The 20,643-nt window shown below is 44.5% G+C and overlaps 1 protein-coding gene across 2 annotated transcripts; it reads left to right on the forward strand.

The window, feature by feature from the left end:
- The first annotated feature begins 2,083 nt into the window (after positions 1–2,083).
- Positions 2,084–20,353, forward strand: cul5b (cullin 5b). Of its 2 annotated transcripts, none has more exons than XM_083926350.1 (19): positions 2,084–2,111; positions 4,872–4,981; positions 5,078–5,177; positions 6,377–6,553; positions 6,646–6,787; positions 7,832–7,977; positions 9,490–9,570; positions 9,877–10,015; positions 10,662–10,792; positions 11,939–12,046; positions 12,151–12,215; positions 12,306–12,438; positions 13,119–13,250; positions 14,122–14,245; positions 15,384–15,559; positions 17,147–17,308; positions 17,501–17,619; positions 18,289–18,412; positions 19,237–20,353. In XM_083926350.1, the coding sequence occupies exons 1-19, from the start codon at positions 2,088–2,090 to the stop codon at positions 19,429–19,431; spliced, it is 2,388 nt and encodes a 795-aa protein (XP_083782476.1). In that variant the 5' UTR covers positions 2,084–2,087; the 3' UTR covers positions 19,432–20,353. The 2 variants fall into 2 exon arrangements, with proteins under 2 accessions (XP_083782476.1, XP_083782477.1); XM_083926351.1 differs by having other exon boundaries at positions 9,877–9,970.
- Positions 20,354–20,643: the final 290 nt, after the last annotated feature.

The raw sequence follows: 20,643 nt of genomic DNA on the forward strand, positions 1-20,643 counted from the left end.
GTGCAGTCAAACTTGATCTGGTGCTGATGAGAATGAGTTCAAATGACTCCAGCTTTACAAACAGCATATTTAACAGCAACAATATTAAACAGATAACATATATTTGGAAAAACTGAAATATAATATACACTTTATACAGTATTAAACTATATATATATATAAAATACCAAATTTACAGTAGTTATATATACATATCTATTAAGAGTATACTTAAAACTTTGCTTTTTGATAAAGCTTACAGCTAGGACTTACGAGCCCTCAGCTATGTTGTTATTCTTTAAGCTGATTTTGTTCTGCTTAATTCTGCTGCTATAGGCCGTGTCTGCCGGGGGGTTATACTTGTCCTGATCCTCTGAGCTTCTCTCCTCTCTGTCTGTATCATTCATGTCTCATCGGTGCATGTTACTAATTCAACTTCTTGTTTGAGTTGTTTGTGCTTTGTCGTCTCACAGGTCTCTGCTGATCGTGCTGGTGCCTGCTGCCGTGGTCCTGCATGACGCTTCCTGCTGCTATTGCTATACGATGAGATGAGATGAGATATATAGACATAATAAATAACTTTGAATCGTGACATTGCTACTTTATAAGAACAGGATACCAGTAATCAGAATTTCCATGACACTACCACAGTCTAACCAAAACCGCCCTCGTAATTTCCTCATGTGAAGGTTGACGGAGAAAGAATGCTAACAAACATCGTGCTGATTGTGAGAAACAATAACTGACCTTGAAGCTGTGAAAAGTACTGTTGTCTTGCCTCCAGTTTTAGTTCCCATGCATACCACATACGGCCCACATGTGGTCCAGAGGCTGAGTGGACTAAAGGTCGTTCAAAAATAAAACACCATGAGGTAAAGCAACAGAACTGGTCTCTTCAGTAAACTGCACTGTCACTGCAGTAACTGTAACCGTCTTATATGTGTTTTAAATGAGCTTTTATGCTTTTAAGATGTTTAATATGTTGTATGCGTTTGTTTCTCCTAATGCTTTTAATGTTTTATGTGTTTGTGAATTACATTGTTTTTGAATTTTGGGGGCGGCAGTACCTCAGTCCATAGGTGACTTGGCTGGGAACAGTAGGGTTGCTGGTTCAAGTCCCTGTGTGGACCATCTATGGAGTGTGGACTGGTGGCTGGAGAGGTGCCAGTTCATCTCCTGGTGTTGTGCAAGGCACCGAACCCCAAACTTCTCAGGGTGCCGGTCATTGGCAGCCCCCTCGCTCTGACATCTCTCCATTAATTCCATGTATATAGGTCCTGTTTGTGTGTGTGTGTGTATTTCGGGCCTGTGTGTGTGTGTGTAACATGATTAATAATAAGAGTGAAAAAAATGTAATTTCCGTTGCGGGATAAATACATTATTCAAACATACGTTGAAAGTGTTTGCTGACAGCAGCAGTAAATTCATTATCAGACATTTTCTTTCTGACCTGTGTGTAGCAGCGACCTAAGTTTATGTGTTTTAAAGGAAGAAGAAGAAGAAGAAGAGTTCCTTTATTTGTCCCGCAATGGGCAAAACTCAATTTTCACTCTATTATTATTTTTTTCATGTTACACACACACAGGCCCGAAACACACACACATGCACAAACAGGACCTATATACATGCAATTAATGAAGAGATGTCAGAGCGAGGGGGCTGCCAGTGGACCGGCGCCCCGAGCAGTTGGGGGTTTGGTGCTTTGGTCAACAGCCCCTCGGCAGTGCCCAGGAGATGAACTGGCACCTCTCCAGCCACCAGTCCACGCTCCATACATGGTCCACACAAGGACTCGAACCAGCGAGCCTCCGGTTCCCAGCCAAGTCATGTCATGAAATGTCTGAAATAAACTGAACTGTACTGAACTGATTTTTGATTGTTAGGAAGTTATTTTCCAATAAATATAATGTAATATTAGGTGCAGCAACGATATCTTTTTATAATTAGACATGCACTTTTTAATTATTACAGTTTTGGGTCAGTGAGAAACACGTTTTCCCTCCTGGAGAGTCACTTGAACATGGCACAGACGCATGTGATGATGGGGTTTATCTTCACGCGTCGCGTAGATCTCGCGAGATTTTACGCGAGGATAAGTTGAGGGGAACATGGCGACGTCTAATTTGCTAAAGGTAGGTCCCACTTCAATTCAATCATTTTGTGTTTTAACGCTCGCTAAACCGCGTGTCACTCTCGTGGTGTGATGTCGCCAAACTTAACAAACATCACGTGTCACCGAAACGAGATTACGCCGCCGGTGTCGGTTTATTTAGCCGGAAGCAGTTAACTTACAGGATGGCTAGCATTAGCTTCTCACCACTGATTTAGCTACAACACACAATCTGTCAGTTGGGCTGAGCAGAAACCTGCAGCTGACCATCCCCTTAAACATGGACGGTAATGCACCTTAGCTTTGACAGGGACCTCTGGCTCTGTGTCTCCATGTCAACCATAAATCATATCTACCTATAAGTGACAGCTACTGTGGAGCTGCTGTGGAGCTGCTCTGGAGCTGCTGTGGAGCTGTGCACCGGTTACACAGAAAATGACATTAAGAACAGAATAGCCTTTATTGTCATTGCATTTGCATACAACGAAATCGGAGTGCTACTCCCCCTTGGTACATTTTTAGAAAGAATATATAATATATAAAATATATAATAAAACAATAAGCAACCAAAACACAAGAGTTGAGAAACAGTGTGTGTGTGTGTGTGTGTGTGTGTGTGTGCAGAGAGACATTCATGAGGCTCCTACATCCATCAGACTCACGAGTAGCTCATCTATTTGTTTATTTATACATTTTTAAAACATTATTTTCATGTTTTTTTATTGCATGTTCTTTATGTAAAGTGCTTTGTGAGTTTTTCATCCACTGACCACTGTTTGAATGCTCTTATAATGTGTGTGGTGTGTTATATTATCTTGTGTTGTTGAGTGTGTGAACTGCACATGCACTCAAAAAGAGACCTGAAAAGAGATAAATATTAATTACATATAATGCTGGTAGAAAGTTAAAAGGAAACTTTAACTGCTGTGACGGTATTATCAGAAAAAAATATATATATAAAGTATTAAAAGAAAGACATTTAAGAAAAAAGATCATAATAAAAAGCTTATTTATGAAATGTGTGCCACAATAGTGAGAAAATAAAAAATAAGCAAAGCTGTTTGAATGCTTGTATAATGTGTGTGTTGTGTTATATTATATTATATTATGTTATGTTGTTGAGTGTGTGAACTGCACATGCACTCAAGTATTATCAGAAATAAAAAAATTATATATATATGTATGTGTATATATATATAGTGTGGTCTATACGTAGTCTTTAAAGTGTCCTGAGATAACTTTTGTCATGATTTGGCACTATAAATAAAATTGAATTGAGCTGAATAAAGTATCAGGAGTAAGACATTTAAGAATAAAGATCATGGTAAAAATGGTTATGAAACATGTGCCACCATAGTGAGAAAATAAAAAATAAGCAAAGCTGTGAGGCTACATAATATTTAAATACACTATGTGAAAACATACGTCATATTCTGGTATTAAATAGGTTATGATGGTTAAATAAATGAATAAAAGGACACACATAACCAAAACAATTTATGATATGATGAGTGGTGAAGTAGCAGTAATGTAGTATATTTAGGTACAAATTTGAGGTGTTTGTACTTTTTGTATGGAAAATAGAAACAGTGTGTAGTGTGTGTGTAGTGTGTGTGTGTGTGTGTGTGTGTGTGTGTGTGTGTGTGTGTGTGTGTGTGTGTGTGTGTGTGTGTGTGTGTGTGTGTGTGTGTGTGTGTGTGTGTGTGTGTGTGTGTGTGTGTGTGTGTGTGTGTGTGTGTGTGTGTGTGTGTGTGTGTGTGTGTGTGTGTGTGTGCAGAGAGACATCATTAGGCTGCCTACATCCATCAGACTCACGAATAGCTCATCTATTTGTTTATTTATTCATTTTTTAAACATTCTTCTTTCTTACGGCCTGTTCTTCATTTAAAGTGCTTTGTGAGTTTGTATCTGACTTTCTGCTCAAATGAAGTGCTAACAGATAAAGTAAAGTTCATTGAATTGAGCTGAATTGAATCGAACTTTATTTATCCGGAGGGAAATGCATGTGCAGGAGTTGTTATACAAAGTGGGAAAGAGTGCAAATAAAACTAAAATGTATAAACAATAAGAAAAAATACCAGTGAGGCGCCCAAACCAAATGTAAACAATGCTGGAAACGTGGACAGGTTTAAATGTCAGATCTCTCTTTAATCAAACATCACTGTGTTTAAACTAAATATATGAGATTCAGTAGGGACGACCATCCCCTCAAAACTACACGCAAATACATGCTGTTGTCGTAGCGTTTCTGTGCGTTGAGTAGACGTTAATCCTTAGCTGCCTGAGTAAAGTAAGCTCGACAGGAACCTCTGGCACCTGTAGAGCTGTGCACTGGTTCCATAAAATGGCATTGCAATCAAAACACAGGACTTTTTTCGCATGAAAAATAGTGCCAGTGTGTAGTTCATGGGCAGGGAGACAACACCACAACATGCATGACATCTAAGGGCGCACTCACACTTTACAAGATCACAAGATAACACAGTGCAATGACAAGATCCAATGAGCTTGAACTCCGCCAGAGTTACGAGATGTGTTGATTTCTCATCCATCTGCACGTCGTTCCAGGTCCAGACAGGGCAGAACATGACAAAGCCTTTTTCCTTAGTTCAGGTCTGACTCTCGGGACCTGCATCTGTATGATGTCCTGAGAACACAGGCTGGGGTTTCCACACGTGTAAACATGAATATGTAGGCAGAAGTCCAAGAACAGCTTTAATGTCGACAGCAAAGCTCATGAACAGTTTCTCATGCAGTCCACTTCCCTCCTGTCTCGTTCCAGAACAAAGGCTCCCTTCAATTTGAGGACAAATGGGACCTGATGCGTCCCATAGTGCTGAAGCTGCTTCGGCAGGAGTCCGTCACCAAACAGCAGTGGTTTGACCTGTTCTCGTGAGTCCTACACGCATCTGCTTACGGCTTAGCTGTTGATTTTGAAGGCAAAGGTACATTTGTAGAAAGATAATTCCTCCGACGTTGTTTCCACAGAGACGTCCATGCTGTGTGCCTGTGGGACGACAAAGGTCCAGCGAAGATCCACCAGGCCCTCAAAGAGGACATCCTAGATTTCATCAAACAAGCACAAGCAGTAAGACTTTTTTTTGTCCCATAAAGCAAACGCCAAACCGAACTGCTGCTGGTTTACACGTTTTATTGAAATACAGCATCAAACACAATCCGATACATGCGTCAGATATTGAGTGCATACAGCATCCAGTTGTGTTGGTCTGGAGTGTCCCATTTTAAGATTAATACAATTAAAGTAAAACACTTAAACGTGACGAAAAGAGACGAAAAGAGAGCTGAGCCGGAAGGCAAAGCACTCGATCTACCGGTCAATCTTGGTTCCTACCCTCACCTGTGGTCATGAAAGCTGGGTCAGCACCCAAAGAACCAGGTCGCGGGTACAAGCGCCCGAAATGTGTTTCCTCAGGAGGGGGGCTGGAGTCTCCCTTAGAGAGAGGGGGAGAAGTTCAGCATCCGTGAGGAACTCGGAGTGGAGCCGCTGCTCCTTTGCGTTGAAAGGAGCCAGTTGAGGTGGTTCAGGATCATCTGGTAAGGATGAACCCTGGGCGCCTCCCTAGGGAGGTGTTCCAGGCACGTCCAGCTGGGAGGAGGCCTCTGGGAAGACCCAGGACCAGGTGGAGAGATTAGATCTCCACACTGGCCTGGGAACGCCTCAGGATCCCCCAGTTAGAGCTGGTTAATGTGGCCCGGGAAAGGGAAGTTTGGGGTCCCCTGCTAAAGCTGCTGCCCCCACGACCCGACCCCGGATAAGCGGATGAAGATGAGATGAGATGAAACTTAAACGTAAAATAAAGTCTGGCTCATGGGGCAGTTACAGTCAACCCAGCTTCCAATTTTGACATAAATAATAACAAATTACAGTAAACATTGCACACATGCAGTTATCGTCCCTATATTATAAATGTCCATCGTACTTTCCGCCACTGCAGTTAAAGTTGCCTTTTAACTTTCTACCAGCATCATATTTAATTCATATTTGTCTCTTTTTGAGTCCAAAATATATAGTTTAACTCTCCAGGGGCAGGTGGCATCTAAAAATATCTTGTAAGCCCTTACGTGTCCCCCTCCAAACGTCTTTAATAACCAGAAAACATGGTAATGAATACTGTCAATCCATATTATCAGGTTATTGCTCCTTCCTTCTCCCATTTTTTGTCAAGTTTTCTAATCCTTACGATCATAAAGTATTCTTCTTGCTTTCCATCTGTCGACGTGTCACTTAGATTCTTCTTTCTCTCTCTCTCCCTCTCTCTCTCTAAGCGGGTGTTGAGTCACCAGGATGACACGGCGCTGCTGAAGGCCTACATCGTGGAGTGGAGGAAGTTCTTTACACAGTGTGACATCCTGCCCAAGCCTTTCTGTCAGCTGGAGATCACTCTGATGGGCAAGCAAGGGAGCAACAAGAAGTCCAACGTGGAGGACAGCATCGTCCGCAAGGTGAGGAGCAGGAGCAGGAGGAGCAGGAGTGGGCAAGACCTTTTAAATAAACATGTTGTGCACCGTCATATTGTGCGTCTCTGTCTCTACAGCTGATGCTGGACACGTGGAACGAGTCCATCTTCTCCAATATTAAAAACAGGCTACAAGATAGTGCCATGAAGCTGGTCCACGCTGAGAGGCTGGGAGAGGCCTTTGACTCCCAGCTGGTCATCGGAGTGCGAGAGTCCTACGGTGAGAAACGCAGTAACACAGGTCACCTTATTACCCCAACGTCTGCCTTCTGCAAGGCTTCAAAGTCACTGTGACGTCCCACTAACAGGAATCACGGTCAGGTAGACTGTAACATTCAAAGATATATATTCGCTTTGTCTTTTATTTCATTTGGAGGAAAATTGAGATGGAAATGATTCTGGGTGTAGTCGAACCATGATGTGAGGACTTAGGGCGCACTCACACTTGCCTTTCATACTGTACGCCAGTACGGATCACGTCTAGATCAAAGTCTAGTTCATGTGACCAGTGTGAGAACAACTGTTCCGTGTCTATGCTTCCCAGCCGCGGTTGAGGTGAGGTGGGCTTTTGTAAAGCACGGATGTACATTTACGAGCAGGAGCGTGCACGTGTATGAGCACAAGCATTGACGGCGGTCCTGAGACTATTTATAAAGAACTGTTCCCTCCGACGGACATTTAAAAATTTGCAACTGAAGGGTTCTTAGTGGTCTGGGGTGAGGGGTGATGACGTATAATCAAGAGACAATCGAGCAGAGGCTCGGATTATTTCAAGTAAATTTAATCTAAGTGCAAGCAGGACACGGCTGCGGGATAGAGGGAGGCACGGATCAGCTGGGCCAAGTGTGATCGCACCCTTAGCCTCTTTATATGGGGTGCCTGCTCTACCAGGTGAGCTACTGGCTGCCCCAAAAGATGTATAGTTAAACACTTTGCGGCTGTGCTTATTTTATGATCTGTGTTTTTTTACTTGCTAGCGTCTTTTGAGAAACCAAATCTAATGTTACAAGCAGCGACATCTCATTGCAGTCGGACACATTGCTGGTTGGTGTCATTTGCTTTAGTCTGTGGCCCAACAGGTAAATTAGTTCTGTTGTTATTAACAATGAAAGCATCGACCATGCTGGATGAATAAGATGAATATGTCAAGTCATTTCCCGGTCCCATTTGCTCAGCGCCGCTAAACTGTAAGAACGAGACGCAGAGGTTTTTTCACCCTTTTCTGTTCCTCTCTGTGACGCCGCTGTGTTTTGTTTCTGAGCAGTGAACCTGTGCTCCAACCCGGACGACAAGCTGCAGATCTACAGGGACAACTTTGAGAAGGCGTATATGGATTCTACCGAGAGGTTCTACAGGACACAGGCGCCCGCCTACCTCCAGCAAAACGGCGTCCAAAACTACATGAAATACGTGAGCACGAGTCACGGATGTTTTAGCAGAATTTAGAGTCCATAAATACTTAAACGGGGGCTGTACACATGAGATTAAACACATTTGTATGATGATTATCTAGATTCAGTTGATGCTGTGGAAGGTTTAAAGTGCTGAGATGTTCCATTCCTCCATTCCTCGCTCCCCGCTCGCTCTCTGCTCACACTGAGCACATAAACTACAACCTTCAGTCGTCTCGGTAACAGAGATAATATCTATAACACAAGGCATCTTTGTAACAGCTTGAGACTTTTTGTTGAGGCTCCTATTCCCTGTTTTGCTGATCTAAGCAATACGGCGGTTGGGTGAGTCAAAAGAGAAAACAGCTGGTGATCCGCCGCCGTGGCTGATCTCGTGCTGGTCTTCTCCACATTATCTATCTTACTCAAACAACTGCTGTATTGTGTCTGTGTGAGAAACCCGTCAGTTTGGTCGAGCTTTAACTCCTTCTGTACGTCAGTGAGGATCGGCCTCTGTTACTTTCTTCTCCAGAGTAGAAACTTTGAAGTGACCCCGTCATACCGTAGAGTAATTAGCATTAGCAGCCATGACAACGACGCTGGTATTGTTATCACCTTGTGAGTCTGCGGTTTCGAGTGTTTTGCCAGGTGTTTATGTTTTGTCACTGCAATAGCACCTGAACTGTGCAAGATACAGTCACGCAGTTGTACAAAACGACAGTGACAAAATGCCCGTATTTGACCCCACCTGGGAATGAGAATCTGCTGGATGCAGTCATGATGCTTTACAAGTTTGTAGTTGACATCAAAATGGATTCATAAGAAGTTTGCTCTTCTGAGCCCAGTCCCCACTGTATCGCCTAAAAATGCACGGGGAAAGGATTTGGGGGTAGACATTACTGATTACCGATGTAAGCAGTCCCCAGCCCAGGGGTGGGCAATCCCGGTCCTGGAGAGCCACCGTCCTGCATGTTTTAGGTTCCTCCCTACCCTAACACACCTGAGTCTAACAAGAATCAAACTGTGACGAGCTTCAGCTGCTTGATAACGAGCACATCATTGGACTCACGTGTGTTGGAGCAGAGAGAAACCTAAAACATGCAGGACAGTGGCTCCAGGACCGGGATTGTCTAGCTCTGCCCCTAGCAGATCACGCACACATGTTCTGGACGTGCCCGAAGCTTTTTGAATTTTAGTCCGATATATTTCAAACCCTCAACACAAATTTGGACCCAAATCCTCTGACTGCTCTTTTTGGGCTCCCTCCGTCTAAAAATCTGCCCATTACTGACCAGCGTGTCGTGACCTTCACCGCCCTGCTCGCCAGACGTAACATTCTCCTTAAAGGGAAACCTGTTTTCCAAGTCTCATCACTGCCTCCAAAGAGGTTCTGTTTGTGTTTCGGTTTGGTTTGTTTGTTTGTTTGTCAGTCAGCAGGATTAGAAAAATGTTTTGGAGAGTATTGAATGGTCCATAAATGTGTGTAAATGGAATAAATAAGCAAGCATGCACTGGTGTGTACTTTCACCAGGCTGATTCGAAGCTGAGGGAAGAGGAGAAACGAGCGCTGCGATACCTGGAGACGAGACGCGACTGTAACTCTGTACAAGCAGTGAGTATTACACTCACGAGTGTCAAGAGTACGGTGCATTATAGTCACTGTATGTATTATATGTATTATGAGCGGAGGAGCTCAGACAATGTCCAACCATGAGCAAATTCAAACAGACGGTACAAACGGACGGTGCTTACAAGGTACAGGGAACAAGAGGGGTCTTCAGTTAAGTTGTTAATTTAGAGGAAATTAATCAGACATATCATCCTTTCTCATTATGTTACATTTTATTCATGTTGTGCACATATCTCTCACATATGTCGACTGAATTGCCCCTCCTCCCCTCTATTTCTCTGTTCCCAGTTAATGGAGTGTTGCGTAAATGCGCTGGTTACATCATTCAAGGAGACCATCTTGGCCGAGTGTCCAGGCATGATCAAACGAAATGAGACAGAGAGTGAGTACGGCCGGACGGCTCCCACCAAAGGCTCAGCCAGCTCAGGTTTGCACCAGGAAATAGCCCTGACCAAACCTCCTTGTCCAGCATCACGACACCTGTCGAACATCTGTGTGTTGTTGCCACCTCGCCTCCTGAATCAACGTGTGACGATGAGGGGAGTCGGGCGGTCTCCGCGCTCTGCTCGGTTTTCCATTAAACTCCCTCATGGATCATAGTTCTGCCATCTTTCATACATCAGTATCATTTTGATACAAGTGTCGATACATTTCACTACAGACACCATAACCTTTTTTTTGATGCCTGGGTTTGAGAAATATAACTGTGTGTTTTTGTCCAAACACTTAAATCAAATAAAAGACTAAAATGTGCAGGTGACAAGTGCTTAAAATGAGCGAATGCAACATTTTTGTTCCACATTTTTCATGATTTTACTATAAAAAAGATTCTGAGATTACATTTCAGTATAATTAGGGTTCTGCTCTCTCTCTGGGCTGCATACACCACCCATCATCATCTGTGTGCGTGTGTGTGTGTGTGTGTGTGCTCATGCAGTGTGATTGAACAAATGGACTGTGGCGTCCACAGTAATGGACTTTAAAGTGGCCCATCTTCTGCTAGTTTTATACTGCAGCTGAGTTCAGTGCATCAGCTCTTCTTCAGGTTGTAACGTCGCTCTTCTCTCCCCCAGAGCTGCACCTGATGTTCTCGCTGATGGACAAAGTGCCCAGCGGCATCGAGCCCATGCTGAAGGACCTGGAGGAGCACATCATGAGCGCTGGCCTGGCTGATATGGTGGCCACAGCGGAGACGATCACCTCTGTGAGTTTCACATACACACAAACTGATTCACCTGATGAATGCAGGATGATGTTTGATGTGAAAGGATGATTCCAGAGTTTTGGTCAGTACTGAAAGAAGTTCCTGCATCTCGTCGTCTCTCCGGTTCGACAGTTTCGTTTTTCTTTACTTTTTTTACCAGTTTTATCCCTTAAAATGGACATCAACTGTGCTGATTTTGTGCTTTTTTTTAACCTTTGCAGACAAACTAATTTGCATTCAGTAGTGCAACAAACGGGTATAATAATAATAGCTTTATTTGTATTGCACCTTCTGCATTTGGTGCAGGACCAAGTGGAGAGATTAGATCTCCTGGGAACGCCTCAGGATCCCCCAGTTAGAGCTGGTTAATGTGGCCCGGGAAAGGGAAGTTTGGGGTCCCCTGCTAAAGCTGCTGCCCCCGAGACCTGATCTTGGATAAGAGAGTGAAGATGAGATGAGACGAGACCTTCTGCATTTGGTGTAGTTTTTTTGAGACAATCTTTTCACAATCTGTTATTTTTTTTTGCCAGCAGTTCATTATAATGATCTGCTCCTCTTGAGTGAAATATGCGGCCCTTGATCTCTCCAAAGAATGAGTCAAATGACGCGATTCAGGCCCTTTTAATGAGAATCCGCTTTGAAACTAAAGCGAAACCCTGGCTTGACAAACTAACTCTTGAGTGAGCTCCGTGGAACCATTTCAAGTCAAGTCAAGAGATCTTCATTGTCCTCGGAGGGCAGTTTGCGGTGCAGCCAGCAGCAAAAAACAACATTTTACAGGAAAACAATTAACATCAATTCAACCACAAACAAAGAAAAAAAATGGATCAAAAATAGGGAAAGGGCTAGTAATTGTTAAGAAGGCTAATAGCCAATGGAACCCCGGATTTTTTGGGTTTAACTCTGATTGCGAGTTTGTTTTTTGTCGACCCAGGTTTTCCAAAGTAAACTAAATATATTTAAGTTTCAGACATAACAAGAAATTTGAGGACGTCGTGTTGGGCTTTTGGAAACGCTGATCCACATTTTTCACCATTTTCTGACACTTTGTAGAGTCCCACTTCGCAATGATTTAACGACTATTTCCAAGGTCAAGAATGAACTTTCACCACGTTGACTGGCTTCACCTTCTCTTCTTTGTTGCAGGACTCAGAGAAATATGTGGAGCAGCTGCTCACCTTGTTTAACCGCTTCAGCCGGCTCGTTAAAGAGGCCTTTCAGGACGACCCGCGCTTCCTGACAGCTCGAGACAAAGTGAGCTCAACTTCTACTCACTCGTCTCGTTGTTATTGTGGGATTCACCTGCCACAAGACGCTCTTAACTGACCACAATCCTGTTGTTCGAACTTCCTTTGCAGGCATACAAAGCCGTTGTGAATGACGCCACTATATTTAAGTTAGAACTTCCTCTGAAACAGAAAGGGTAAGAGACGCCGCCTTTATGAAACTCAGTGTGTGCTGAAGGAGCGAGGGTCTGACTGCACTAGTGTGTTTTCCCCTCCTGTGTTTACAGGGTAGGACTGAAAACTCAACCAGAGTCCAAGTGTCCAGAGCTGCTGGCCAACTACTGCGACATGCTGCTGAGGAAGACCCCGCTGAGCAAGAAGCTCACCTCTGAGGAGATCGAGGCCAAGCTCAAGGAAGTGGTGCGTTTAAGGGGACCTGCGTGTTGTCATCAGATGTTACAAACGTTTATATCTTTGAAGTTGGTTAGATGTTTGTTCTCTAACGTGCTTTGAATTGATTTGATCAGGGCTGCCAAACCCTGCTCCTGGAGAACTACTGTCCTGCGTGTTTGAGGTTTCTCTCTGCTCGAACACACCTGAATCTAATGATGTGCTCGTTATCAAGCAGCTGAAGTGCGTCGCAGGTTTGAAAATTGTTAGACTCAAGCGTGTTAGAGCAGGAGAAACCTACAAGTGCAAGACAGTGCCCCTCCAGGAGCAGGATTGGGCAGCACTGGATATGATACAGACCTGTGACACGTCAGGTGGCTCATAGTTTCAAACTTCAAAGCTCTATTCATAACTTTGACATTCGTCTTTTTGTCTAATGTCTAAAGACTAACTTTTAATCTGATGAATCACCCAATTAGTGTCAAGTTCTTCATGTTTTTCAGGATGATTCTTATTTGGTTCGTGCTTAAAACCATTAGTCACGTCACATTGTTTGTCTCTATTTTCATCGCACAATCACAACGACCAGCGTAAAGTGGTGGAGCTTGATGCTTGATGCTTGATTCATGTTCAGTACAGCAGCATAAAGTACAAAAGGGCTAACTTTACTTTGAACGGGGGCTTCAGTAAAGCGTTGTGTCTCTTTGCAGCTGTTGGTGCTGAAGTATGTCCAGAACAAAGACGTGTTCATGCGCTACCACAAAGCCCACCTGACCCGTCGGCTCATCCTGGACATCTCTGCGGACAGTGAGATAGAGGAGAACATGGTGGAGTGGCTCAGGGTAAGATCTGAAGAGAAGAGGTTTTTGGAAACTTTGGAAAGTTATAATCCGTAAGATTTCCATCTAGTTAATTGTCTTTTAAGTTCCTCTCTATCACAGAGTGAGTTAAAACAATGATGACTGATCATGTGACCCACTAATGAAAGCACCTGTTGCCTCTTTGCTGAGTGTTCACATCTGTGTGTCTGTGGAGACGTTCCCTCTCTAAATGTAAACACGCCGCCATGTTGGTGACGCTGCTGACAGCGGTTGGTCTGCAGCTGGAGCTCGTCACTGACGGTTATGCTGCGTTCACTTGTAATCTGAAATCTGGAACTTCCAACTTCTGAGCAAGGCTTGTAGTAATGGCAGAGTGTAATAAGAACGTGTATGTGTGTGTGTGTGTGTCCGTTCGTGTGTGTGTGTCCGTCCGTGTGTGTGTGTCCATCCGTGTGTGTGTCCGTCCGTGTGTGTGTGTCCGTCCGTGTGTGTGTGTCCGTCCGTGTGTGTGTCCGTCCGTGTGTGTGTCCGTCCGTGTGTGTGTGTCTGTGTGTGTGGGTGTCCGTGTGTGTCCGTGTGTGTGTGTCCGTGTGTGTGTCTGTCCATGTATGTGTGTCCGTCCGTGTGTGTGTGTGTGTGTGTGTGTGTGTCCGTCCGTCCGTGTGTGTGTGTCCGTGTTCGTGTGGACTGAAATGGGTAACATTTACAAAATGAGAAAGTCAACACACAGTGAACGTGACAAGGCTCGCCTGCAGTTACATTTAGCCTCCTCAGAGTCCGCTAGAAACTAGGGATCTCAAATCTTATGGATTATGACTTTAAGTGTAGTCAAAACATTATCATATTATCACCTGTAAAAAGTGTCTACCTGTGATGTCATGTCTCCTAACAGGAAGTAGGAATGCCGGCTGACTACGTCAACAAGCTGGCGAGGATGTTTCAAGACATCAAGGTGTCGGAGGACCTCAACCAGTCTTTCAAAGAAATGCACAAACACAACAAGCTCGCTTTACCAGGTAACAGGTCTCACTCACACACTTGGTAAACATGATGCAGGAGATGAAGTCTGAGCAGCTGGAGCCGCTATAACCGTTACCACATATGTATATATATGTGTATGGGGCTCCCAAGTAGCATCGAGGCCAGCGTTTGTGGTTAAATACGGGTTTTATTTTTACAGCTCCAACCAACCTGTGAGAACGCGGTTAAAAAGGAGGAAATAAAGGACATAAAAATGCAATTTATGTACCTCTTTACAGCGAAGCAATAGGTGGCCTGTTACACTACAACACGATATACACAGCCCAGTCACAAAACTTCACTTAGTGTGCACATTTTACACATACAGATTGCAGGAAAAGCACACAGCGAGCAACACAGTTCTATACCAATTAAATAAATTAACAATGTACCTCGTCCACAGCTTACTACTTAAAAGGGGTAGTTTCTTGTGGGTCATGGTCATGTTTAGTAAACATTATCTTCTCTTAGTGGTGTATCTTTGATGTGTTGCTCCCTTCATTTTCGCAGCTTGTGCCGATAATTGTGATGTACGGGAAAATCAAGTCGGCAATAAGTTCCGTCCTTAGGAACGCCAACTAAAAACGTGAGGTAGGGGATTTAACCAACCGCTGATGTGGGGCAGTGCCATGTATGTTTTATTGAGCATTGACATTAAATGTTTCAAGTTCCCAAAGTAATACACAATAAAGCAAAAGGAGCAATACTCACATTCTCCCACTTTCGGCCTCGGGCAACGAGCAAAAAAGAGAGAGACTATGAGGGGAAAGAATGCTTCATTAACAAACATAAATAAATAAAAGTAATGGTAACTGAAAGGAAAGAGACCTCAAAAGAAATAGAAAATAATAACAGTTAAGATTTTACTCATGTCTGTGTGTTTGAATATGAACCATCTCTGAATTTACTTTACACAGCCTTTCGTGTCAAACCCTGTTCATTACCATGACAACCGTTTCCCCCTTTTGCCTGTTTTTATACAAAGTCAGGCTTAACATATCCAGCAGTATGGTTTCGCCTCCTCTAACTCTTGGCATTTAAGTAAAGTAATGGTTCCACAGCGGCGAGTTAACAACAGAACAAAGTGTAATAGTGTAATAATGACCGCGCCTCTCTTCGCATGTTCCCCTTCAGCCGACTCTGTCAACATAAAGATCCTGAATGCCGGAGCGTGGTCGCGGAGCAGCGAGAAGGTGTTCGTCTCTCTGCCGACAGAGCTGGAGGACTTGATACCAGAGGTGGAAGACTTCTACAAGAAGAACCACAGCGGCAGGAAGCTTCACTGGCATCACCTCATGTCCAATGGCATTGTGAGCGCGACACATGTGAAACCCACAGACACTCCGCACAGAACTTAGAAAGCTGTGCGTAGATAATATTTTATGGAAACGGACGTTACAAATGCTGCTAGACCAGATGGGAATGAGACGTTTCTTCCCTTTCAATGGTTTTGATAACACTAATGTTTAGTAGTATATTTTCTAAGATGACTCATTTACTAGTTTTAAGGTTACTTATTTACCACTTACCTACTTTTTACCTTTCTTGAACATTCACTTGAAACTTATATGATCTGAGTGTCAAGTAGGGATGGGCATGAGTAGTTAATTCCAAGATCGAGGGAGGGTATCAGTTCCTCGAGGGCCAATTGAGCACCGTATTTTCCGCACTATAAGGCGCACCTCATTATAAGGTGCATAGAACAGACGCTACAGTGGAGGCTGGGGTTACGTTATGTATCCATTAGATGGAGCTGCGCTAAAGGGAACGTCAACAAAACAGTCAGGGGAGGTCGTCATGTTGCTTCCTCCACTTCGGCACCATTGATTGGTTCATGTTAAACTCTCTGGCTGCTGCTCTATTCCCGTGTTCTACTGCGTGACTAATGGCCTTGAGTGTAAACTCTGCGTCGTAGGCGTGTCTCTTAACAGGAGCCATTTTGGGCTCTTTACACAAACACACACATGGAAATGAAACGGCACGCTTCACGCAGTCGTATATCTCAACATGCACCACGCGTTACTTCTTCTACGGGGGGAAATAGAGTCGGCGGCTGCTCACCGTAGTTGGAGACCTGTTGTGGCTCAATATTGGTCCATATATAAGGAGCACCGGGTTATAAGGCGCACTGTCGGCTTTGGAGACATTTGAAGGTCTTTAGGTGCAACTTATAGTGCGGAAAATACGGTACTTGTTTTTCCGTATATATCTTTTATATACTTTTAGAAGGCAACTCCTCTTCCTGCAGGAATAATGATGCACAGCAACACAGCCTACCCAACACCTGATGCTTATTCTCAATCAAAACAGTCACAGTTCCCCCTTTAAGGATTTATTTTTCACAACCACAACAAAAAACCTGATGAAATTGTTCCCATTCTGTTAATGATCAGTCAGCTGTGGAGAACACGCGCTCCTCTGTCACAGAGGTGGCAGGTATCAGCAGCTGTTGCTTTGACACAAAACTTGTTTTTTTTTTGTCCCGGTGCCTTTTGGACTCTCATTTCTTTGATTTTTCTGAGGACGAATGCACAAATCACTGAAACAAGCCTTAAGCTCAATTACATCCATATTTTCAAACTAGTCCTCCTGAAGAGGGTGTCCAGTGCCTCGTTGTTGTGGCCCCGAACGTCACTGCCCATATCGTCAGGGCCTTGCACATAATCACGTCATGTAAGTCACACAACTTGGTGTTTGTGTCTTGGTTAAAGCGCAGAAGCAAGAGGTGCTGCGAGTGCACACACACAAAAAAACTTTAAATTAACTTGACTGGTAAACAAGGACTACTCGTAGAATCTATCACTCATACCCATCCCTTGTCCTAGTCAATTCGATTGAGGGTTATAATTCTTTGCTGATTCTTTTCTCTAGACTTAACAAAATGTCATTCCCCACAGATAACCTTTAAAAATGAGGTGGGCCAGTACGACCTGGAGGTGACCACCTTCCAGCTGGCTGTGCTGTTTGCCTGGAACCAGAGGCCCAGGGAGAGGATCAGCTTTGAGAACCTCAAGCTGGCCACGGAGCTGCCGGACGCCGAGCTGCGGCGCACTCTCTGGGTAAACAGAGACGGGGGGGGGGGGGGGGGGGTTGTTGTTTAAAGGATGAGGATGAAACTGGTCATGAGTGAATCAGAAGGTCATGTTTCTGAACACAGCTGTGAGCACTGAGGTTGATATTCCAGGTTAGCCTGCTTCTGATCTTTTAATAGCGCCTCCTTCTGAATCATCATGCCTTTGTCCCTCTCTCAGTCTCTGGTGGCGTTTCCCAAACTCAAGCGGCAGGTGTTGTCGTACGACCCGGTGGTGTCTTCACCCAAAGACTTTGCGGAAGGAACGCTATTCTTCGTCAACCAGGAGTTTTCTCTCATGTAAGGAAAGCTCTCTTGTTCGTCTGAACGCTTTGTTTTCAGTTACGGGACCATCAGTGAACATGAGATAAAGATGTACTCTCATGTTCATTTTTACTGGTTTAACAAATCAAAACAAACGCCGTACTCGTGCATGAGCGTGCAGCATCGTTGCACATGTACAAGTATCTGCAACGAGCCCCTCCCTGGATCTTTGGGTGCTCATCCAAACAGATACACTCTGTACATGTGGTCTAGGAGTTTTTATTTGCATTTAATAGAAAATGATTTGCACATGTATACCTACACATACTGTAAACCAAGCTTCCTGTACCTTTTTAATTTAGGGCTGTGCCATAATTCAAATTACTGTCTTTTAATTTGGATCTATAGCGTGGAGATCACTAGTACGAATAGGCTAACAGTAAATCCCTATACTTTTCATACGTCAAATATTTCATTAACACAGTAATACACAAAAAAAGTAGACTTGGTATCCCCGCCCCCTTCTGTCGGTCTGGAGAAGAGCAGGTCTATTCCTCCTGTGTCCTATCCCTTTGTTCTGGATCCAATCACCAGGCTGGCTTTTTCAAACAGCCCCGCTTTAAATTCAAAATGTTACACCTGTATTGTACATTGACATTTTCTGTTTTTGTTTGGTTTTGTTTTATTTTAATTTCAACTTTCCAGAAAAAACTCCAAGGTTCAGAAAAGAGGGAAGATTAACCTGATTGGTCGCCTGCAGCTCACCACAGAGCGAATGAGAGAGGAGGAGAACGAGGGCATCGTGCAGCTCCGGATACTAAGAACGCAGGTACGGCTGTGAGCTCGCAGCGTGTCGCTCTCTTATGCAACAACCACCGACTGAGAGTAAACGGTTTCACCTTCCATTTCCCATCACCGAGGTTCAAAAGACACCTGCGGTTGTGTTTGGATAAACTGCAATATAATCCATCTGTTTTTGTGGGAGCCAGATATTAGAAAGGACGAGTTAAAGTCCTTTAAAGTCCTAAGGTCGAGGGTACAAGCGGCCGAAATGGGTTTTCTCAGGAGGGGGGCTGGAGTCTCCCTTAGAGAGAGGGGGAGAAGTTCAGCATCCGTGAGGAACTCGGAGTAGAGCCGCTGCTCCTTTGTGTTGAAAGGAGCCAGTTGAGGTGGTTCAGGATCATCTGGTAAGGATGATTCCTGGGCGCCTCCCTAGGGAGGTGTTTCAGGCACGTCCAGCTGGGAGGAGGCCTCGGGGAAGACCCAGGACCAGGTGGAGAGATTAGATCTCCACACTGGCCTGGGAACGCCTCAGGATCCCCCAGTTAGAGCTGGTTAATGTGGCCCGGGAAAGGGAAGTTTGGGGTCCCCTGCTAAAGCTGCTGCCCCCACGACCCGACCCCGGATAAGAGGCTGAAGATGAGATGAGATGAGATGAGTTAAAGTCCTTCCTGTAAAGTATTCTGGTTTGACTTGCTTGGTTTGGTGGTTGGTATATATATATGTGTGTGTGAGAGTGTGTGTGTTTGTCCAACTGTGAGTAACCTGCTGAATGAAATCATTTCAGCAACACAAACCTTGTTGTGTGCGTTTCCTGGCGTATCAGCGTTACAGTGCCCGTCTTTATGTCTCCTCATGCTTCTCATCCTCCAGGAGGCCATCATCCAGATCATGAAGATGAGGAAGCGCATCAACAACGCACAGCTGCAGACGGAGCTGGTGGAGATCCTAAAGAACATGTTTTTACCACAGAAGAAGATGATCAAGGAGCAGATCGAGTGGCTGATAGACCACAAGTACATAAAGCGGGACGAGACCGATCTAAACACCTTCATCTACATGGCGTAGCACGGCCCACGGACGATGACTCGTGTTGACTTTCAGTGAATCCGGCCTGATGGACACTAGGACACTTCCAGGCTCCCCCCCGTCCTCTATTTAAAAGTAAAAATCAATTCTTGTGCAGGGAGGCATGAATTTCAGACTGAGACCTGTTTTAAAAAAGAAGAAGAAGAAGAAGCGGAACTTCCTGCCTTAAAGTTGTACAAAGAAAGAAGTTGCAGTGGGAGTCTCCACCGAACGGTTGTGACTGTTTTTAGTTCGAAGGAGTTTCCTCGCTGTCCAGATGAGGCAGTCGATCGTTAACGGCCTGTTTTTTGTTTGTTTGATGCCACGGCGTGTCATCTGGGCGGCCGCTACAACACTCCAGATTGACGCTCGTGCGAGTCTAAAAGGGCATGCTGACAGAAGAAGCCGAGGGACGTCTGGATCCCACGCTGTCCAGTTTTTATCCACGTCAAACACCAGACCACCTGAACCTTGAACAAAAAACGCCGCCCTCTTCACTCAAAAGGCAAAGCTGCTTTAACGGAGCCGGTCGGTTTGTCGCGGGGGGCCCTGATGCTGCTGTGACTACGCAGTCGCAGCTAAAGTGATCAAGCGCTTAATCCGGACATTCAGCGTGTATAAAGAGCCAGATAAGCACTTCACAGTTCGCAGGACTGAACCAGATCGCAGCGTAGAGAACTCCAAACCCCCGTCAAGCTGCTCTCCCTGGGTAAAAAAACACAAATCAAAGCGTATGGCTATAATCAAGAGTCCATCTCAGTCTACCGAACGTACCCGGGGGCAGAGGCGGAGATGGGAGAGTCACACTGGGAGCTCGTGTTTGAGACGGCTCTCTCTCTTTTCTGCAGGAAGCCCGGGAGAAGAGGCTGAGGTCAGTATTACACGTAAATACTACAATTCAAAGCTTTAGGAGAGGGAACCACGAGATGTGAATAATGAAATGATTAAATAAACGGCACCTTATTATAAAAACACGCAGGCTTGTCATTCATCCCAATGATCTTCTTATTTACTCATTTATTCGTGCATTTAAATTAAATGATTCAGAACTTTCAGACGATGTTTTAAGGGCGCACTCACACTGTCCGTCCGTCCTACCTACCCGTGCCCCGTGCAGTAGGGTCCTTGTCCCCCCCTCCAGGCCCGTTTGTACTCACACTACCTGGGCCTTTTTCTGCACTTACATCCATCAAATAAGCCGTCGAGACAGTT

The sequence above is a fragment of the Echiichthys vipera genome (genome assembly GCF_963691815.1).
Source record: "Echiichthys vipera genome assembly, chromosome: 14".
In the NCBI taxonomy this organism is placed as follows: domain Eukaryota; kingdom Metazoa; phylum Chordata; class Actinopteri; order Perciformes; family Trachinidae; genus Echiichthys; species Echiichthys vipera.